This window comes from Raphanus sativus, chromosome 7 (genome assembly GCF_000801105.2).
Source record: "Raphanus sativus cultivar WK10039 chromosome 7, ASM80110v3, whole genome shotgun sequence".
Lineage (NCBI taxonomy): Eukaryota > Viridiplantae > Streptophyta > Magnoliopsida > Brassicales > Brassicaceae > Raphanus > Raphanus sativus.
The window spans coordinates 4,003,281-4,024,649 of NC_079517.1; the positions used below are offsets into that span (position 1 = coordinate 4,003,281).

At 34.9% G+C, this 21,369-nt stretch overlaps 4 protein-coding genes and 2 non-coding genes across 7 annotated transcripts; 2 read left to right on the top strand and 4 right to left on the bottom strand.

The window, feature by feature from the left end:
* Positions 1-16: 16 nt before the first annotated feature.
* LOC108817677 (carbon catabolite repressor protein 4 homolog 6) lies at positions 17-4,061 on the bottom strand. 2 transcript variants are annotated; one of them, XM_018590435.2, is made up of 15 exons: positions 3,905-4,061; positions 3,370-3,820; positions 3,106-3,272; positions 2,941-3,006; positions 2,661-2,713; positions 2,505-2,586; positions 2,392-2,441; positions 2,232-2,307; positions 1,947-2,039; positions 1,824-1,856; positions 1,665-1,750; positions 754-1,513; positions 567-652; positions 358-442; positions 17-260 (listed from the first exon to the last, which is right to left on the bottom strand). In XM_018590435.2, exons 1-15 carry the CDS (start codon positions 3,998-4,000, stop codon positions 186-188), a joined length of 2,259 nt encoding a protein of 752 aa, XP_018445937.1. In that variant the 5' UTR covers positions 4,001-4,061; the 3' UTR covers positions 17-185. The 2 variants fall into 2 exon arrangements, with proteins under 2 accessions (XP_018445937.1, XP_018445936.1); XM_018590434.2 differs by having other exon boundaries at positions 3,370-3,823; positions 3,905-4,060.
* Positions 4,062-4,816: 755 nt separating this feature from the next.
* Positions 4,817-4,888, bottom strand: TRNAG-UCC (transfer RNA glycine (anticodon UCC)). Its single transcript has one exon. It is a non-coding gene; the product is annotated as a tRNA-Gly (tRNA).
* Positions 4,889-5,309: 421 nt separating this feature from the next.
* Positions 5,310-5,381, bottom strand: TRNAG-UCC (transfer RNA glycine (anticodon UCC)). The gene has a single exon. It is a non-coding gene; the product is annotated as a tRNA-Gly (tRNA).
* Positions 5,382-5,500: 119 nt separating this feature from the next.
* LOC108818377 (uncharacterized) lies at positions 5,501-6,897 on the bottom strand. The gene is made up of 3 exons (XM_018591333.2): positions 6,662-6,897; positions 6,062-6,184; positions 5,501-5,912 (listed from the first exon to the last, which is right to left on the bottom strand). The coding sequence occupies exons 1-3, from the start codon at positions 6,813-6,815 to the stop codon at positions 5,695-5,697; spliced, it is 495 nt and encodes a 164-aa protein (XP_018446835.1). The 5' UTR covers positions 6,816-6,897; the 3' UTR covers positions 5,501-5,694.
* A 349-nt stretch (positions 6,898-7,246) lies between these two features.
* Positions 7,247-9,226, top strand: LOC108818376 (uncharacterized). The gene is made up of 4 exons (XM_018591332.2): positions 7,247-7,524; positions 7,610-7,920; positions 8,330-8,540; positions 8,634-9,226. Exons 1-4 carry the CDS (start codon positions 7,279-7,281, stop codon positions 9,084-9,086), a joined length of 1,221 nt encoding a protein of 406 aa, XP_018446834.1. The 5' UTR covers positions 7,247-7,278; the 3' UTR covers positions 9,087-9,226.
* A 5,845-nt stretch (positions 9,227-15,071) lies between these two features.
* Positions 15,072-17,507, top strand: LOC108816441 (probable indole-3-pyruvate monooxygenase YUCCA4). The gene is made up of 4 exons (XM_018589013.2): positions 15,072-16,047; positions 16,155-16,403; positions 16,638-16,760; positions 17,235-17,507. The coding sequence occupies exons 1-4, from the start codon at positions 15,421-15,423 to the stop codon at positions 17,469-17,471; spliced, it is 1,236 nt and encodes a 411-aa protein (XP_018444515.1). The 5' UTR covers positions 15,072-15,420; the 3' UTR covers positions 17,472-17,507.
* The last annotated feature ends 3,862 nt before the right edge of the window (positions 17,508-21,369 follow it).

A 21,369-nucleotide genomic window follows, 5' to 3' on the forward strand; every position in this document is an offset into this window, starting at 1 on the left:
CAATGAAGGCAGAGAATGGTTTGTTAAGCTTACTTTTAATATCAGACAACGAATCACCATACAGTACTTACGTAATAGTGAAGGTAGATGACTATTGAGAGCTTATTTTAAATGTTGAGACAGAAAAGTCTAATTCTTCTTCATCGGAACACTTTCTTAGATTAAGGTAACAACATGTTTACTATTTAGCTTTTAGGCTGACCCTCGCTGCTGCAGAAGGCCAACTCTGAAACCAATGCAATGTGATCGCTCCCCCATTTCTGTAACAAACGCAAAAAAAAAAAAAAGTTTATATGTAGCTGCTAATAAGTGAGGGCAAATTAATAAACTTTTGAAGATCATGCATAGGGATTGTACGGGAGTTGGGAAGCCTGGTGTCCACTGCATTGCTTGTTTCGGTATTGGAGCAAGCACACGCACCGTTTGGAGTCCTTCCGACCGCCTAGCCCAAACCACAGATAAACATGAAAAAAAATCTATTAAAACCCCCAACTTCATTATAGTGTGTAATATATAATCTCTAAGGCAAAATGGTTTTCATTTTGGGTTCGAATACTATTTATTACCATATGTAGTCAACTGTCCCCATGAAACATCTGTGGTAACTGGTTACTACAGGTTCTCCGTTTTCATCTCTTGTGTTCGCTTTACCCTAACCAAAAGAAATTATCCACAGCTTCTTAAAAATGCTATGGTTTCCCAAGAATATACAAGTGAAAGGACAAAGGTGTAGGGGAGAATATACTACAATACCTCAATTTCTGAATAAGCGCTCTTCAGCTCCAGAGCGTGTTCAACCGTACTTCTTTCTGGGTCACCTGTTGCAGCTGCTATCTCCATTGGGGTCCAAGAGGCTGGATTATAAGTGATTTTCCCATTATCAAAAGCTGCAGAACCCGATTCACGTGAAAATACATTCACAAGTTCCCCTGATTGACTCGAGTCTTCATTACTATCGTGTAGCTTAGCCAAAAAAGATTCCCCATCTTCACCTATACCTTCTTCTTGCGCGAGTACATCTGCTTCGTCCAATGTTAAGTCATCTAGTTTCATCTCGGCTGAAGTGTCAACCTTGGTGGAGAGACTAGATGAATCACTTTGAGCATTGGACACAATTTCCTCAGGAGAATGCTCCGTCTCTGATATAACAGAACTTGCTGAAAGTTTTTCTTGCGAATCGTCTTTACCATTGGAAGTATGTGGAGGTTCTGGATCTGTTATGGTTACTGAAGAGAGACATTCAGCTATCGAGAGATCCCCAGCGTCATCAGGTTTTCTGTTTTGTCCTTCTAGAGTACAACCTGAGTGCAGATCCTCGCCTAGTAATACTCTTTCAGAGCTGGAGGTGGCTTTGTGACCAGCAATAACAGTATCACCACATGGAATCTCAGATGTGTTTCTTATGGAGGGGGCTTTTCCAACATCCATGTTGAAGTTATTTTCCATAGGAGCATTTCCAATCGAATCTTGCGGTTGAACTTGTCCTTGTGGCGATTTATTGGCGGACTGAGGCCTATAAAATTGAAAAGGCATATTAATCAATTCATAAAGTTAAGAAAAAAGAAGTAGATTGCAACCTGCTAGATCCTAGTATAAACATAAAGGATGTTAAATTGCCAACAAAATGCATGCTGATGTTCCAGAACTTGGTGAGTTCATGCTACCTCGTATAGATTTCTGGCCGTGGTGGACGAATTTCAGCAGACTCTTGCCCCGAAACTTTGTTTCTGGCCAAACCAGACAAATCCAACTGCAGAGAGCAGCACAAAATCGAATGTGAACCATGTACATATCGTTGCAATGGGTGAAGGAATTGCGTTTACCTTGCCCTCCGAAATAAAGTTGTACAAATGACTCTGCAACCAGGTAAAAGAATGTTATCATCCATGTGTCAAAGCAAGTGGTTTTCTGTATTTCAACCGATTAAAGATAAAAATGTCCTATACCTTTGGTGTACAATTAAAATCCCCACATAAGACAACAGGCGCATCATCCCAGAGTTTAGAAACAGCATGAGCTCTCTCTAAGAGTGTTCTGACCTATGCAGCAGAGATAAATAAATAGATGGTGACTGCTAATGATTAAACAAGCCAAGTTAAGGAAGGGGGAACATGTAACCCTTCAGATAGGACGAATCATCCTCTCAGAAAAATTAACATGTTCATAGCTTCTAGACAGAGTAAAATCAAAGTATCTGAATTGTCGTTTGGCAATAGATGTAGGGAAAGTACCTGACCAAGTTTAAAGTCTCCTCTTTTAGGATTATATAGCACGTGAATATTACAAACGACAACCCGGCGGGAACAGCTGCAAAAGTAAATGGCAGTTCATTTCAAACGAGCCATAAAGTATATAGTAGGATAGTTACATTTACAGATATTATTAGGTTACCTTTCAGATGGAGAGGCCTCATTTTCTTTGGCATCCGAATTCAGCAGCGCCTACATGAGTAAAGTTTTTAATCTAGGGTAACGGTAAAGAAGTCACTAATGTATCCATATTACCTCAAGCACACATATCTGAGCAACATTATCTCGGAGACCAAGCTGATTGAACTGGATGCTTTCCTCATGAACCAACTTGAATCTAATACAATGACAATGAGAAACCAAAACAAAATTCCATACTGAAGCACACGAGGAATGATAAGGGAATCAAACCTATTTGATCGCCAAAATATAGCACACCCGTCAACAGCATTACCCGTCCGCATCTACAGTTTTTGTGCAAAATACAGTTATCCTCACATTTTAAACCTCATTCTCAAAACCTATGACCCATACCATTTAATATCTACTCCAAGAGAGTCAAACTCAGTCAGGAGTCCTGACTCAGGACTGTCATCTTTAAACAGAATTAACAAAAAATCGATGCGGATGATGCTAATTCAAAAGAATGATAGTTAAGCTTGTTTCCAACAAAATAAGAACTTATAGGTACCTTCCAGATGCCACTATATCCCCGATGCCTTAAATCCTCCTCCAAGTCCTGAAATTTATCAACTTCCTGATATATGCAAAGTAATTTCAGATTACTGTACATAAGATGATGAAAAAAGATAAAGCTTTCTCTCATACACAGACAGTTGCAAGAAGAAACTAGAACCTGTAGGCACATTATATCAGCAGACCATAGGCCAAGCTCGAACACAATCTTGCTCTTCCTCCATCCCCAACTCAACATACTCCTCGGTATGTGAAAGTAAAGATTTTTCCAGTGATCAATTGCAAGGTAATCCGCCAATATGTTATACGATAGAACAATAAACTTCTCTGCAGTTAAAAAAAAATAAAAAGATATCAGAAGACTGAGGCATAGTAAAAGTGACGTGACACAAGATGGTTAAATTTTTACTAAGCAGAAAGTTACCGGAGCCAGGAGACGGTGCCGTTTTGGCATATTCCCATTCCCGGTAATCCGAGTGTTTTGACCGTGGCCGTTGAGGGCGGAAGGAGCTACGCTGCTGCGGAGGAGGCGGCCGAGACATCTGGTTTTGATAGAACTGAGGAGGAGGGCAAGCTGAGTAGCTTTGACCAGACGGCGGATGATTAGGTCGCCATTGAACTTGAGGAGGCGGAGGCCGAAATTCGTAGCTCCGATTGAACGGCGGTTGCTGCACGTGATCGAAACGACGAGGATCTAGATTCGAGGAGCCTCTGAACCCGTGGCGGAATTCGAGATTGGCGTCGTGGACTGATTGGAAATGAGAGTCTCCGGTGACGAACTGACCTCCTCTTCCTCCCGCGTCGTTGTAAGGCCGATCGGAGAAACTTCTTCCGCCTCGGCCTCGGCCTCGGCCTCTCGCTCGCCCACCTCTGTACTGCTACGTCAGGGACGAACCGATCTTTCTATTAAGCAGAGAAAGGTGGAATCGCGTAAAGAGAATGTCTGAAGGGAAATTTACCAGAGGATGACTAGACATGGCAACGATGGGAGCACAAGTTGTGGAGGCGTTAGAGATTGCAGCTTCGGAAAAAACTTGGAAACGAGAACGCCACATCGATCAATGGTGGAGTGAGAAAGAGAGGGCGGCGAAGTAATCTTTGAGTGTGACGAATCAATCCGATGAACGGAGACTTATAGACAACCGTGCCGTTTTATGAGTCTAGCTTTACACAGCTCCCTGTTTTTACTGTAAATAAGCGGCACGCAAGCTAAAAGCACTAGACACCTATGCTAAGGCTTTACTTTTCTTTCTCTACTTCAACAAGTCTAAGAAGAATCTTGGTACGTCTTTATATTCTCAATCTCTGCTTATAGCATCACCTCATTTGAATCACACCCGTGGGCCGAGATTACAAACACCATAATAAAAAATAAAGATTGAGCAGCAGACCTGAACTTACCCAGTCAAAAGGTCCAAAACCAAGGGGATCACGAGGTCTAGAGCAACATCTCTAAGTGTGTATCTAGGAATGTCTAGCTCTGGCCACTGAAACAAGCAAAACTGGGACAGGCGCATTATAACATTAACAACAGACTTTAATTGAATAAACCAACTGGGGAATAATGTCTTCGCCAAGTCACGTTTTTTTCATCATTTGTTGGCTTCAAATAGACGACATGTAGCTCTATTGGTTTGATGTTGATGTAATAGTTTTGTGTGTTGCTCAGAACAACTTGTTCTCGTGCAAATCCAAACTTCTTGTAGAACTTGATCGCCTATTTGTTGTTTGTGTGAACGTGCAAGTATACCTCAACACACATGTTTTGTTTGGAGTACATGTCAAGAGCAAGTTTCAATAGCTTTGAACGTGCAAAAGAAGCAAAAAAATGAGTTTAACTTTAGAAAATATAGACAGAGTAAAAAGACATTTGCGTCTGCCGGGAGTCGAACCCGGGTCTATTGCTTGGAAGGCAATTATCCTAACCGTTGGACTACAGACGCTTGTGTTTTCATTACTCGACTTGGATAATCTAGCTACAATCATGGTTATGGGTACTGTTTTCATCCTCTGTTTAGCATCATCTCAATTGGTCAAACATGCGAGCTGAACGAGATAACAAACACCATGATACTGAGTAGTGAGCAGTAATGAAGACTGAGCTACAAAGTTAAAACTTCCCCAACTAAGAAGTCCAAGAACCATGGCCACTACCATGAATCTATAACTTTAGGGTCGATAAGAAACTTTACTGTCATCGAAACAAGCAAAACATCAGAACATTAAGAATAGATCTTCATTGAACAAACAAACAAACTGGGGGAAGAATGGCTTCCCCAACTCACGTATTTGAACGAGCAAAGGAGAAAAAATGAGTTTCACTTTTGAAAATTATAGACATACGTCAGGGAGGGAAAACAGAATTGCGTCTGCCGGGAGTCGAACCCGGGTCTATTGCTTGGAAGGCAATTATCCTAACCGTTGGACTACAGACGCTTGTGTTCCTACTATCCAACTTAGCTACTTAGTCCCAGTAATATTCCTCAATATCTGTTCGTAATCATCTCATTTTGATCAAACATTGGCGTCGAGATATAAAAACACCATAAAGCGAGTAGTAATAACACCTCCCCAACCAAGAAGTCCAAAACCAAGGGGTCACTAGACAACCATGTATCTATAACTTTGGGGTCATCAAAACAAGTAAAACTCACGAAACCAAAACATCAGAACTTCAAGAATGAAATCTTCAGTGAAACAAACAAACTGGGGTGGGGGAAGAATGGCTTCCCGAAGTAACGTATTGTCATCATTTGCTGGCTTCAGATTGAGCAAAGGACTTGGTGACAACATAGCAATCTCTAGGCTCGATGTTGACGTAATAGTCTTGTATGGTATCTGTGATCTCAAACCCAAATTTCTTGTAGAACTTGATCGCATCTTCGTTGTTTGTCTGAACATGCAAGTATATTTCCGACATGTTCTGCTTGGAGCACATCTCAAGAACATGATTCAGTAGCTTTGAACCTGCAAAAATAAAAGACAAGTTTAAAGTGGCAATCTAGAGGTCAATAAAAAGAAGAACTATCAAATCACGCAAGTTTGACAAATTTATTCCTGTTTTTTTCTCTCTTGGTCTAAAGATTCAAGTTAGGCATAACAGATTTATGACTCACCAATGCCAATGCCGCGGTATGGAGCAAGAACACCAAGTGTCATTATATACACTCTCATGGCCCCGCCTTCTTTCTTCTCCAGCCGACAAGCAATAGCTCCAACACATATATCACTGTAATAAGCTGAGAGGAAACAAAAAAAAAATCCACCCTTTTAAAAAAACATCAAGGGATTTTTCATGTCTCACAAATCTGATAAATCAATGTAGCAACAAAGAACAACCCAGTCAAAATACTAGATTATTGTTAACTAGAAGGTGTCGAAGTCTTTTAATCAGTTTCGTAACTGCCTATTCTACAAGCTATCAGTTAACAAATGTGTACATTAGCATTGAAACAAAAACACAAAGCTCAAACATTTGTCTGTTTTACTAAAAAAACAAGAGATGCAACTAAATTTGGTCTATTAAGGCTTCGAAAGAAAATAAAAAACGGTAACAGAAGCGGATCAAATAGCAATGAGATCTATAAATAGAATCTTCTAACTTGTCTACAATGGTGCCTAATCACAGAACAGTTCATAAATCCCCAAAGCAACTAACATTGTTTCCTATTAACGCAATCCGATCTGACTCAAAATCCCAAGTAAAGAAGACGAACCAAGCTTAGTGAACTCGCCGGATGCGATGGCATCAGCGTAGTACTTGTCGTTGTAGCGAACCGGGAAGAGCACAGTGTTGAGTTTCTTAAGCTGCATCATGTTTTTGTCTCTGACTCCATCTAGCGACACGCTGACTTCTCGCCCACTTCCCATCGCCGTCTTCCTCTCTCTCTACACGGAACAATCTAGATTTGCGAGAGAAATATCGATTCGTCGTCTTCGACTAGAGAAAGAAAGATCGAAGGGAAAGCTTTACTATTAGGCCTCTAATATATGTTGGGCCTAGACTTAGCAAGCCCACAGAGCTATTACCTTCTAACTCACTTTGAGGGTTCAATCGATAACATAAGCGAAGCAGAAACATCTGAAAGGAGTTAGTGAGATAGGATTCTGTTAAGACGTAAAACGATTGGGCCTAGACTAAGCCCACACAGTTATAATCAGCGAATGGAGTTGGTAAGATAGGAATCTATTAAGACGAAAAATGATTGGGCCTAAAATTATTTTATGGGCCCAGACTAAGCCCACGAAGTTTTAACCTTCTGACTCACCTAGAAGGTTCAATCTTAAACATTGAGGGAAGCAGAAACTATCTGAAAGAAGAAAGTTTTATGAGATGGGGAAGAAGAAGATGAGAGCGATCATCGTAGGAGGAAGTATAGCAGGCGTATCGTGCGCACACTCGCTCACGTCAGCAGGCTGGGACGTTCTAGTCCTCGAGAAATCATCCGAACCACCGGCTCGGAGCCCTACTGGTGCAGGGCTCGGACTCGACCCTCAGGCTCGCACAATCATCAAATCATGGCTTCCTCGTGGACCACACCTCTTAGATGAAACCACCTTGCCTCTCTCCATTGATCAGGTAAACAAAAAAACAAATAAGCAACAATCGGAGTATTGTTTTAAAAACCTTCTTTGTGTTGTTTTGTTTGGGTTTATAATAATAGAATCAGGCAACGGATAGTGTTGAGAAAGTGACGAGAGTTTTGACGAGAGACGAGGGTTTTGATTTTCGAGCAGCCTATTGGTCAGACATTCACGGTCTTCTGTTTAACGCGTTGGATCCAACCATGTTTCTTTGGGGACATAAGTTTCTGTCTTTCGTTATGTCTCAAGATGAATCATCAACTGTAATAAAGGTGAAGACTTTAGTTGTGGAAACTCAAGAGACTGTTGAGATTCAAGGAGATTTGCTCGTTGCAGCAGATGGGTGTCTCTCTTCGATTCGGAAAACGTTCTTGCCGAATCTTAAACTGAGGTTTGTAATAAAAGTATCAATGCTCTAGAAGTGGGTATAGTATAGGCGTTACAAAATTATGTCTAGACCTTCGCCTAAACAATAATTCCTCTATTAAAAGCATCTTCAATATACTTTTTTCTAAAATAAAAATCTCTATTATAGTTGTGGATTTGCTCTATTTTAGAATAACATATAGAAGAATGTTATTTTTTATCTCTATATATAGGTAGAAATCACATATTTCTATATTTTTCTCTATTTATAAATTGAATAACTCTATTATAAAGATATACATTTGAACAAATTCACGAGATTTTCTATTTTAGAAAAAAAAAATATAGGGGTGGGTTGGAGATGTCTAAGCTGCAGCTTAGCTATTTTTCTGATATTTTGTGGACTTTATTTGTTGGTTTTTGTTTATGTTAAGGTACTCTGGGTATTGCGCTTGGAGAGGTGTTTTTGATTTCTCAGGGGATGAGAACTCGGAGACAGTTGCTGGAATCAAGAGGGAGTATCCAGATACTGGGAAATGCTTGTATTTTGATCTCGCTAGGGATACTCATACCGTGTTCTATGAGCTTATTAACAAGAAACTTAACTGGATTTGGTATGTTAATCAACCAGAGCCTGAGCTTAAGGTTAATACTAGCTAACTCCTTTCTCATTCCTTGGATTAGTATGCTTCAAGTAGTTTTGATATATACTTTCTTGTGGTGATACTAAAATATCAGAGCAACTCTGTTACGCTAAAAGTGAGCCAAGAAATGATCAATAAGATGCATCAAGAGGCAGACACCACCTGGATCCCCGAGCTAGCGAGACTCATGAAAGAGACTAAAGAGCCTTTCCTTAATGTTATCTACGACTCTGACCCTTTAGAAAGGATCTTCTGGGAGAATGTCGTGCTGGTTGGAGACGCAGCTCATCCCACCACCCCTCATGGTCTTAGAAGCACAAACATGTCGGTTCTTGATGCGCAAGTGCTAGGCAAGTGCTTGGGGAAATGTGGACCTGAGAATCTGAGTTTGGGTCTTGAGGAATATCAGAGGATAAGATTGCCTGTTGTTTCCGAGCAAGCTTTGTATGCAAGGCGTTTGGGGCGTATCAAGCAAGGACTTGATCGTGATGGAATTGGATTGGAACAAAAACACATACCATTCTTTTCTGGTGCTCCTCTTGTGTAATGATGATATTTGGTGCGAGTGATTCTGTGTGTTAATGTTAAAAGTTACAGGTAACATAATATTGGAGACGTCAATGTAGAAACAAAGCATACAAGATTTATAAAACTGATATGATAAAAACTAAATGCAGTGTTGTGTCATGTTTAAGGACAGACCTAAGAGAACGAAAGCAACAGAGAAATGATTTTAAAATCGTACCGAACAGCAAACCGGAAATATTTCAAGTCATGGTTATAATGGTTTGATTGGGTTTGATTGAATTAAATTATATTTTGTAAATAGTATGTATACTTTTATAAAGATAGTTTCTGAAAAAAATATAGTATGTATATTCTTACAAAGATAGAATATATCAAATAAAATGTTTCTGAAAAAAACATAAGGTTTAGAAAAACTTAAACAATAACAACCTTAAAATGTAATAAAACTAATAAAATAATTTAATCATTACTTTCTTTCTTTCTTCTCGATGTGCTTTGCTCGAGTATCGAAAACGTCACACGTTGCACATAGAGTGCCTTCGCAGACCAATCTAGCTACAAGAACGAAGGCATAATTTAATCATTACTAAGAGCATCTCCAATGTAAAACTCTATTTTTTCCTCCAAAATGGAGTAAAAGTGAATATGGAATAAAATTGCTTCAACCTTACTCCATTTTTTACTCCATAATGGAGTCATAAACAAACAAAAAATAGATTACTTCATTTATGGAGTAAGCTTCAAAATGGAGTGAGATATGGAGTTAGGTTGGAGCATATATTATTGGACAAGACTTGGATTCACCCCTACGGTGAATTTTCAAATTCACCACCTCTCTAATAACCAATTGAAGTGCCAACTAGATTAATGATTAAAAATATTAAATAATTTTTTCAAAAATCAAAATAATTAAAAAAACAAATAGTGTCAATTTTAATAATGCTAATATCACTATCTAATCCATAAACTCAAACTCTATACCCTAAATCCAAAATTTAAACCCTAAATTATAAATTATAAACCCAAACTCTATACCCTAAACCCAAATTCTATACCCTAAACCTAAATTCTATACCCTAAACCCAAACTATAAATCATAAACCCAAAAACCTGAACTCTAAACCCAAACCTATACCCTAAACCCAAATTCTAGACTCTAAACCCAAAACGTAAATACAAAATCCAAACATTATACCCTAAATATTTGGATTAATATTGATGTTGTTCTTTTAAAATTTAAGGTTAAGAATTAAATTTTGGATTTAGAGTTCATGGTTTGGGTTTATGGTCTACAGTTTGGGTTTAGGGTTTATAGTTTGGTTTTAGAGTATAGGATTTGGGTTTAGGGTCTATGGTTTGAGTTTAGGGTATAATTTTGGGTTTATAGTTTAGATTTCTTGGTTTATGATTTATGGTTTGGGTTTAGGGTTTAAGATTTTGGTTTAGGGTATAGAGTTTGGGTTTAAGGTATAGAATTTGGGTTTATAATTTAAAATTTAGGGTTTAGAATTTGGATTTAGGGTATATAGTTTGAGTTTAGGGATTAAATAGTGACATTAACATTATTAAATGTGATATTATTTATTTTTTTAATTATTTTATTATTAGTCTAGTTGGCACTTTGATTAGTTACTAGAGAGGTGGTGAATTTGAAGGTTCACCATAGGGGGTGAACCCAAATCTTGTCTTATATTATTCCATATTCATTGGAGTAAAAAATGGAATTGGTTGGAAATGACCTAATAGTCCTAATAGTAACCATTAAAACGCTCGTGATTTCTCATTTTCAATTATTCTATTTGATCATTAATTTGTTCGGTAATAATCAAACCAATAACGTACGTCTCTATCTCTCATCTTGTTATTTTGCATAAGATGACACTTTTGCGTCTGTAGATTTTCTGGGAGATGCTTGCAAAATAGATACTGCTTTTAGAAATTTTCATGTATTTTGGGACAGTTTTATGAGTACGTACATTTATTTATTGTTCAATATGCAGAATCCCTAAGTATTGATGTGATGCATCACACACACAAAAATACATTTCTTAGTTTTTTTAGTTATACAAGTACAACTATCCATTAAACTTTTTATATTACTTTTCTTACACCAATACGAACAAATCATGTAATATATGGTATTTTCCAAATTGCGTTTTACATGCCTATCACAATATTATACAAAAGTGGATAACAGATCATTTATTCCCTTTTTCTATAATTTCGTGGTGGAAATAAAGTTCGAATCATGGACCATTGTCCATGGCTCTCTTAGAAAAGCCAGAACGTTTCTACCCGTTAAACTTTTTTTTTTGTAACTGACCTTTTTTTTCTTTTGGTAAAACCGTTTAACCAAGTTAGTCACTAAACAAATGTTTACCAGATATACAGTGGTCTCAATACCATTTTATCATACCATTAAAAACGAAAAAACGATGCGATTATGTTTAGAGAATTAGTGACTTATGTTGATATGAGTTACTTGGGTACTTCCAGATACTATTATATGATGTCAAGAGTAATAGTCCAATCCTGATTATATGATGTCAAGAGTAATACTTCCAGATACATATACTCCCCTAATGCAAAATTAAGCTAGCTCAGCTCTCTATAATGTTTGTTTAAACTTGTGGTCATGTAACTATGATTAGACAAATTGAGTGCAAATTCAAGCCTGACAGAAAAATTCCAAAGAGCTCTGAGTCGAAAAAAATACAGAAGGAGAGAATTGAAGGCAGAGGAAGGATACATGACACTTTTGTGGGACCTAAAATCTTTGTCTACAGTGTAATATTCATATCTTTGCAATTATCGATAATATGTACAAACAACACTGCTGATGTTGATTTATCCAAGTACCCCAATATTCCTCGTCTAACCAAAGGGACCATCGTTAAACCACGTAACATGCATATAACGTAGATTACTAGTAGGCGATACACTTGTGTAGCTTGTGTTCTGTCTTCCAGCTTAGTCATGGAGTCTAGGATCTATTCAACTGTAAGTTAGGACCATTTTAGTTAACAAGCAAGGACCATTCTATTATACCAAGCATGCATAGTTAACGAGTCTAGAATTTGTTTGATTATAAAATTATGGTTTACATATGCGAACATTTGAATTTTCGTCCCCAAGTATTAATTTTAAGTTGACGGTGGTTCTTAGTCTATCACTAGTTAATGCACATCCGGAATTTGAAAAGCTTGCGTAGTGCTACAAAATTTTGAAACTAGATTGAACTCATGTGCAAGAGGTATCTTTATTCAAGGCTAGGGCATATGTATATTTGCAACTAGTTTTATTTTAGCACAAAGCTTTACCATGACTTATAAGATACACATGCAAAATCAACTCTATAACTTTAGATACACAAGACTTAAAGATATGTATTTTACACAATAAATCAAATGGAATCACATACAATAAAGAATTGTTTTATAAATTGCTTCGTTAGACCCATTAGATAGTAAAAAAGGTTACAGTAAATCAACTAATCATATGTATTAGAGAGATATGGAAGTTACGTAAATAAGCACTATAGATAAATAAAATCGGCACGCAATTTTTGTTATTTTTGGACAAAGCATGGTAACTAAATAGTGCTAGTATGAAGGCAATCAATTGCTTTCAATTTACAATGATAAGTTTCTTGGTTAATTGGAGCACAAGAAAACATTTGTCTCTATGTAATAATGCATAATGGACCCAGGTCGAAGAGTATATGTATATAGTCTACGTTTCCAATAAAATAATACCCCGAAAGGGAGATAATATACAGTAGTTGGATTTTTTTTTGACAAAAGGCTTTCTAAGTAGTTGGATATTTAAAAATTCACGATCGTATCATCGCGTCTTAATTCTGTGAGATGATATTTATTAGTTATCAAGGACAAATCTTACTCCATCTCCATGATCTTCCATGATTAGTATCACGAACAAACGCGAATTAACTTTAAAAAAGCAAAAGAGTATTGAGAAAAATATCCATTTAATTTTTTTTCTTAGACTTCATATTTATAACAGTTTCAAAATTTGGTTTTTCTAATAAAGATACATAATTATCTTTAAAAAAAATTCTTAAACCAAAAATGCATTACCGTACTACTGGCCTTCGGTTCTGCACCTTCCAGATGTCAATTTTGACTATGTCCAATCCAACTAATACTAAATTTTATTGGTGCAAAAAGATTTAAAACACATTCAAAAATAACACTTAGGTTTGGCATGCACGAAATAATTAATTTACCTCTTAAAATACACCATGCGCATGCATTTCAAAATAAATATAATTAACGTCGCATTGTTTTTTTTTTTGCAACTAATTAACGTCGCATTGTTTCTTTCTTCTATTCTTTCTTGTCCTCTCTCCTTGAAACTACGTATGTGTAAACACAAATAAGTCATATTAAATCAGTAGTTAATATGCATAGCAACTAATAGTATTTAAATACAAAGCCTGGATGAGTGAGATCCCAAAAGTTTTGGTTTAATTATGATATCTTAGTCTTATGGTTTTGATTCTATCAGCATATTATTATAAACGCCACCAAATAAGTTTTGGATGAAAGCTGTTAGTAAATGTCTAAATGATATAACTTGATTAAGTGATTCATTTTTGGAAAAAGATGCTTTCTAATAAAATATGTTATTTATGTATAGTGCAACCTCAAGGGGGAAGTGGAGGTCGGCTGCATTAGTCGACATTTAACGAAGGAGTGGTCAGTCATGCGCAACGCAATTACATTTTTCCACATAATAACTACTTATTAATTATGTGTTTCGTACAATCCCCATTGATCATCTTTCCAGCCAATTCAAAACCACACAAAAGTGTAGAAGTTGTTAACTTGCTATTAATTTTGTTTATCTTTCTTTCCGACGCGCGCAAATGAAGCTGCGGATGGGATAAGGAGATCAAACAAACAAGTTAAATTTTTTTGAGGAATTATCGTGTTTAACATTAGCCAAGAAATATTTATTACGTCTTCTAATGACTTTTGGATTTTCGTACAAAAAATCGCTAATAATAGCAGAAGAGCTTACAATATACACCTTTATTCCTTCTTGCTCAAAGTTAAATAGTTGTGAAAAGGCTAACTTCATTTTTGTTTTCAAAGTGATTCTCCATGAATAGCAGTGATGCAAAAAAGGCAACCAGCCCACAAATATCGACCTTTTTAAAACAAAAAAAAGTTAATTATTACAAAATGCTGTTAGCATATGAAAAACACTCTAGACACAGCCTAAAGATCATATATGATCGGATGACTGACTTTCGGGACAAAACTAATATTGGTTGTTTTGAGAATTAAGAGGATTAGGTTCATAAATCATAACCTCACAGTGTTGAGAAAGAGTGTGATATATATTATTAGTCATTTAATTAGATGAATCCTCTACTATGCTTTCTTGACGGCAACAAAACTTTCGGTAAAAGATCAATTATAAAAAAGGTAAAAAGGTATATAACGATAGTATTGAATTTAAAGTATTTAACTCCATTTACATTATGAAAGACGACAATGCAAATATTAGATATAATATACAGCATATTAAGGCGGTGTACAATGTTTGAAATATCAGACGAACACTGGTAATAAAACGTAAGACATTATCGCATTTAAAAAAAAAACTTACCATATTATAACGACCATAAAATAAATGAGTCCTAGAATGAGATACAAAAAGTTATTTCTAATAATACGAAATTCATCGCCAATAGAATAATCTAATAACATGCAGTTTTTTAAAAAAACATGCAGTTTTTTTTAAAAAACATGCAGTTAAAATTAAACACGTACTAGTTTTTCTTTTTGTTTGTCTAAACTTACTAGTTTCTCAGCATAATACATTCGGGCAGTGTTTTGGTAGCGCCAAGCAACGGAAGTGCAAAAGATCTTGTCATTAATCGTAGAAGAAAAAAAACAGTTTGAATAGTAGTATTAAAGAATCTATGGCAAAGATTTTTATTGTGGTTATATTTAATGACTGCACCATTTTTCCCCATCTTTGACCTACTCTACTCCCTGTACTTGAATAACAACACATCAAACACACTCTCCTCTAATACAACAAGAAGATGAAAAACCCATAAATTAAACTCATCTACTTATTAGGCATTGAAAAACACATAACACACACAAATCCTTTCCTTTTCTCTCACGCCTCTTCACTCTCTCTCAGCATTTAAACCTCATCTTAATTTCCAACTTCGTTTCTTGGGTTTTCCCGAGAAACAATCAAGAAAAGACCCTAAAAACAGGACACTTCTTTAGGTGCATGTGATCGTCAGAGAAAAATATAAAGACAGCTTCTTTCTTCTACCTCTCCTTCTTTTTATCGCCTATTCAAACATGAGTTCTTGTTTAGAAGAAAAGCAAAGTAGAATCTTCGTTACCGGTCCAATCATCGTCGGTGCCGGTCCGTCCGGTTTATCGGTAGCGGCTTGTTTATCAAACCAAGGCGTGCCATCGGTTATACTAGAGAGAACTGATTGCTTAGCTTCTTTATGGCAAAAACGTACCTACGACCGTCTTAAGCTCCATCTACCTAAACACTTCTGCGAGCTTCCTCTTATGAAGTTCCCTAAAAATTTCCCAAGATACCCCTCTAAGCAACAATTCATCTCCTACGTTGAGTCTTACGCTGCCCGGTTTAACATCAAACCAATCTTTAACCAAACCGTAGAAAAAGCCGAGTTCGATGTGGCCTCTGGTCTATGGACGGTGAAGACGAAAGACGGTGTGTATTCATCCACGTGGCTCGTGGTGGCAACAGGGGAAAACGCTGAACCGGTGATACCTGATATATTCGGTTTGAAGAAGTTTACTGGACCGGTTGTTCACACCAGTGCGTACAAATCCGGTTCGGAGTTTGCAAACCGGAAGGTTTTGGTGGTTGGCTGTGGAAATTCCGGTATGGAGGTGTGCTTGGATCTTTGTAGATACAGTGCTCTGCCTCATATGGTCGTTAGAAACTCGGTAAGTAATTAATTAGCGATACACATTGTCAAAGTACATGATTACCAAAAAAAAGTACACCATCGTGGCTGAACTAATCTGGTTTAATCGATTATTATATGATGCAGGTACATGTATTACCAAGAGATTTTTTTGGACTATCGAGTTTTGGAATAGCAATGACACTATTGAAATGGTTTCCTCTGAAGCTGGTGGACAATTTGCTGCTGCTTCTTGCTTATTTTTCGTTGGGCAATACCGACCGGTTAGGCCTCCGACGACCTAAAACCGGGCCTATTGAGCTAAAAAATGTCGGGGGAAAAACTCCGGTTCTTGATGTTGGCGCCATATCTTTGATACAATCCGGTCACATTAGGGTAAGTTCGTTATTATGATTTTGGTGTTTTAGGTAGTATTCTAATGTTAGTTTTTTTTCCTAGTAATTCGAATGTTAGTTGCTTTTAACTAAAAAGAGTAAAGATATGCTTTAAGTTGAAGAGTAGCTGGCTCTATTACATGCGTGTGTTTGTACTTTCTATAGCTAATTTTGTATGAGTTTTTGTAATTATTTTCTAACGTAAATGATTGGTGTTGTGTTCATTGACTATTAGGTGACGCAAGCGGTGAAAGAAATAACGAGAAAAGGAGCAAAGTTTGTGGACGGGCAAGAAATGGAGTTCGACTCGATAATACTAGCGACCGGGTATAAGAGTAATGTGCCTTACTGGCTCAAGGTACTAAAACGCATTTATTAATCATTCTTCTCATGGCCTCGTCTGCATGTGTGATGATGATGAAATTATGAGAACCAACAACATTCGCATAGAATTGAAAGAAAAAAATCGTTTTCAAGAATAATGGTGATGATCAAATGATAAGGTTATGCATATATTGATAAGTGTACAGAGGTTGTAGATAATAATAGTTTTAGTGTTATCGTTTAGCGAATCATCCATCACTTTCTATGATATGGACCTAACACATGCTACAAAGGGAACAATACTCCAAAGCTCTTCTTTTCTCCATGCAAAATGGAATAAACCCTTTTTCACTATTTAAAAATCCCCCAAAATTACAAAAAAGAGTAAACAGACAACATAACTATTGTTCTTTCTCCTGTTTTCACTCTCTCATCTCCCTGTTTTTTGTTTTGTTTATTTATTTTTAAAAAATTCAAAGTAATATATATGTCCTTTGAAATTTTACAGGACAATAGTTTCTTCACAAAGGAAGGGATGCCGAAAACGCCGTTTCCAAACGGATGGAAAGGAGAGAATGGGCTTTACACGGTGGGTTTCACGAGAAGAGGGCTCTTGGGAACGGCTTTCGACGCCGTCAAGATCGCGGAGGATATAACAGACCAGTGGATGAAAATGAAGGGTCCGTTGGGTAGTTGTAATGTTTGTAATTCTCATATTATTCACTTTCACTTCAATAAATCATAATAAATCATAATAAATCGATTTTTTCCTTGTACTCCTTTTCCATAAAATTAAGATTGCAATTTTTTTTTCACATAATCTATAATTCAAAGACCCTATTTTCTGACATTTTGAATTTTATCATAGAAAAGAAGCTATGGACTTTCATAATATGTATTTGCTTATGTATGAAACTATGAATAGGTAACGACATGAAACACAGTTCTCCATTATTCATTGCTGTGTGCAGTAACGCTCTGTTTTGTCCTTGAAATATTGCATGGAGTCCAAAAAGATTTATTTTGATTGACCATACATCAATTTCACATTCGATAAAACCCACTATGCGTTAGAATTTTTAATTTTATTTTTGGACAACGCGTTAGAATCAATTTAAACATTCTATAACATATTAAATTCTGATATGTATTTTCGAATGATTTAGCAGGAGAAATACAGTTCACCCGCAGGTGTAGTTCTTCTGTTCTTAAGTTGTCTTTCACGTTTTTCTATTTGTAAAAACAGTTAGCGGGATATCTGCTTGTAGTTTAATATTTTTATATTTTTGTTAAAAAAACAAGAGATCTGCACACAGATTTCACTCGCTAAATATTTAGTAGTGTTGATCTGTTTTTTTTTCTTTTTCGACCGATAAATAATTTTGTTACAAAGTGCAAATATTTAATTTTAAATATACATTTATCTGATTTTATAAATAACTTTCATTTTATTTTATTTACAACTTTAACAATATGAAACTATCATTGTCTACTTACTTTTATTTTTATTTTTAACTTTATCACATGATTTTTTACATTTATTTAAACTCTTGTAGTTATATATATGTGTTTTAACTATAATAAGCATTATGCAAATATATAGTAGTATATTTTAAATATTTATATTAATGAAAAAGGTGTGTATTTCGTTAAATTCTAGTGTTATATTATTTTGATTTAAAATGACAGAAACATGGTTTAAAGTAACATATAAATACAATATTTTCATTCTATTTTACTTATAACTATACAGTGTACGTTTAATTATAATATGTATTATGTAAAATATAATAATATAATTTAAATATGTATACTAGTGGAGGATATTATATATATATATATATATATTTCATTAGATTTTACTGTTTTTATATTTGATTTCAAAATTTCAGTAACATGATTTTAGTACATGATTTATTGTTGTTTATTAATTATATTTCTTTGTAATTTTTATTATTTAAATATATAATTTATTTTATTTGAATTGTTTATCATTCAAAACTATAGTAATTGTTTGATCTACTGATTCGCATTTGTTTTGTTTAATCTGCACCGTCCGAATTGTTTTTCTTATTTGGAACCTCAGTTGCATTGACTTTAGAATATATTTTGTATGTAGCATATGATGGTTAAACAATCGTTAAAATATGGTAGTTATATGATCAACATTTAACTTTTATTTCACTTTAAGAATTTTTTTTTTTAAAATTGGTATTTTTTCATATCATTTGTCTTGCTTGGTTTTTTCCTTCTAACTAACAATCAAAATTGAATAAAATAAAAAATAAAAAATAAAAATTATAGAGATATGTATTAATTCAAGATATACGTAAAATCATACTCCTACATATCTATATATTATTATTTTGGTATTGTCAGTTTTTATAAACTGAAATTATAGGTTTATGATTTGGCCATCATTTTGACGTATGGGGATGGACTGTGACTGAGTGATGATAATGACTGTGAATATTATTACAAAAGGGCATATACCTAGTTATTACTTATTAGTTAATGATTTATTTTAGAAAATGGTCAATATTGTCAGTGAATATGAATTTACATGAATTATAAATAATAGATTATCAATGTTATCAGCTGTCGACGACGACGACAATGATGGAGCTCTGACAGATTTTGGATCATCTCGTACGAGAACTATCAGACAAGATCTTCTTCTATATGCTAACGTCATAAATATTAAGAAAAAGTATAAGTATGTATGTAACTGTAAATGCACACGGAGAAGAGAAGCAACTTGTGTATCTGTGTGCTTCGTAGATTTATAAAGGTACCATACGTCATATCACCAGATGGGTTAAATTTTAGTTAGAAGCAACATTTAATGTGAAAAGATTGATAGGCTTTTGGAGAAAGGTTTTGAAAGTTGTGATGATTATTAAATGATAAGTTTTAAAAAGTCAAGTATTGGTGTTAATATTTCGACTGTTTAAAAAAGAAAACAAATTCAGCTGACATAAAATATAGTTATGTTCAATATATACATATTTGTTACGTTTGTAAAATTAGTATATATTATAGAGTCTAAAATATAAAATAAGTAACAGTTTAGTTAAATATACTACTAATTTTAATTGTAAAAATATGTACTAAATAAAATGCTTTATAATAAAAATAATTGATAGTTTTATATATAGTTTAGTTACATACAACATAGGCAATTACTTCGAAACAATTCTACCTATAACAAATGGACATGCATTGCATTTACCACGGTAAGTTGCAATATTAATACAGCGCTGTACAGTTTTTTAGTAGAAGTATCTAATCGTTAACCATTGTATTAGAGAATTTCCATGCAATGTTGTCATCTAGGTAGTAACTTAAATAATTTTCATATTTCTAAATATAATGTTTTCGATAAGAAAAATATAATTTTCTCTCGCTGCCCCTACTTTTCACCTTTTCTTCTCATTCACCTCAAATTCAAATCACAAAAGTGGGTAGTGAATATAGTGATGATTTGATAATGATAGATGAAATATGATTGAAAACCTAACTTACAAAACCAAAGCACGTAGTATTCAAAATTCATAGAATAATAGTAAGACGAAGAGTGGGGCCAGAACTGAAGATATCTCAGTGGTACGTTGCTTTGAAGGGCAGCTTGACCTTCGCTGACAAATTATATACAACAGTTTCACAATCTAATAGTAAGAGTTTATGTCATCATCCTCCGTGTTTATTACGCAGGGATTGAAAAGAAGGAGAGGGACCTTTCACTATCCCTATCTCTTTTGATTCCCTCTGTCTCTTGTTTTTCTTCTTGTTTTTTCACCACCCTTCTCAGTTATTTCTTCTGTTTACATGTGGAATATACGTTTTCCACTTGTATGACAACTCCATGTTAGAGATATATATATCGCACGTGATCGAATTTTAGCAGGATTCGGTAATACACATATAACATTATGTAGAGGCAGAAGTGGCCATTCAGTCAATTGCTTTCAGTTGGTTTGATAATTCTGGCTTCTAGTTTATCGAGCTTGGAAACTCGTGATCGAGATTTAATTTGATGGTTTGAGCCAAATCAAAATTTCGGTTTGAATTTAGTTCAGTTTTAGATTAAACAAAAATATAACTTTTTGGTATAATCATATAAACAGATACATAATTTATTTAGTTTTAATTATATATAAGGAGTATTTGTTTTCCTCTGTATATACATCCTAAGCATACCCATGATCACTAAATAATTTTGAAGAATATTTAATTTTTAAAATCAATTAACTAATGTTAAGACATTCAAGAAAACATTTTAGAACAAGCAAATGATTTCGAAATGTTCATTCCTCTGATATTTTTTTCTTGTATATCTTTTTTCTAAGCATACTTATAAGACTATGTACAATGGTTTCAAAATTCAACATCTTCTACTTTATTTTTAACACTCCATGTCATATTTTCTTTCTTCCAATTCACCATTCAACATATATTCAATTTATATCCACTACAATGGTTTTGTTGAATAAAATTCAACATCATATTTTACTAATTAATAATTTTTTATATCCAAATTAAATAAACTTATTTTCTATTTATAGAAAAATTAAAATGACAAATTTTTGTATAAAAAATAAAAATAAAATATTTAATTTATAATGTGATTATTGGTTTTAAAT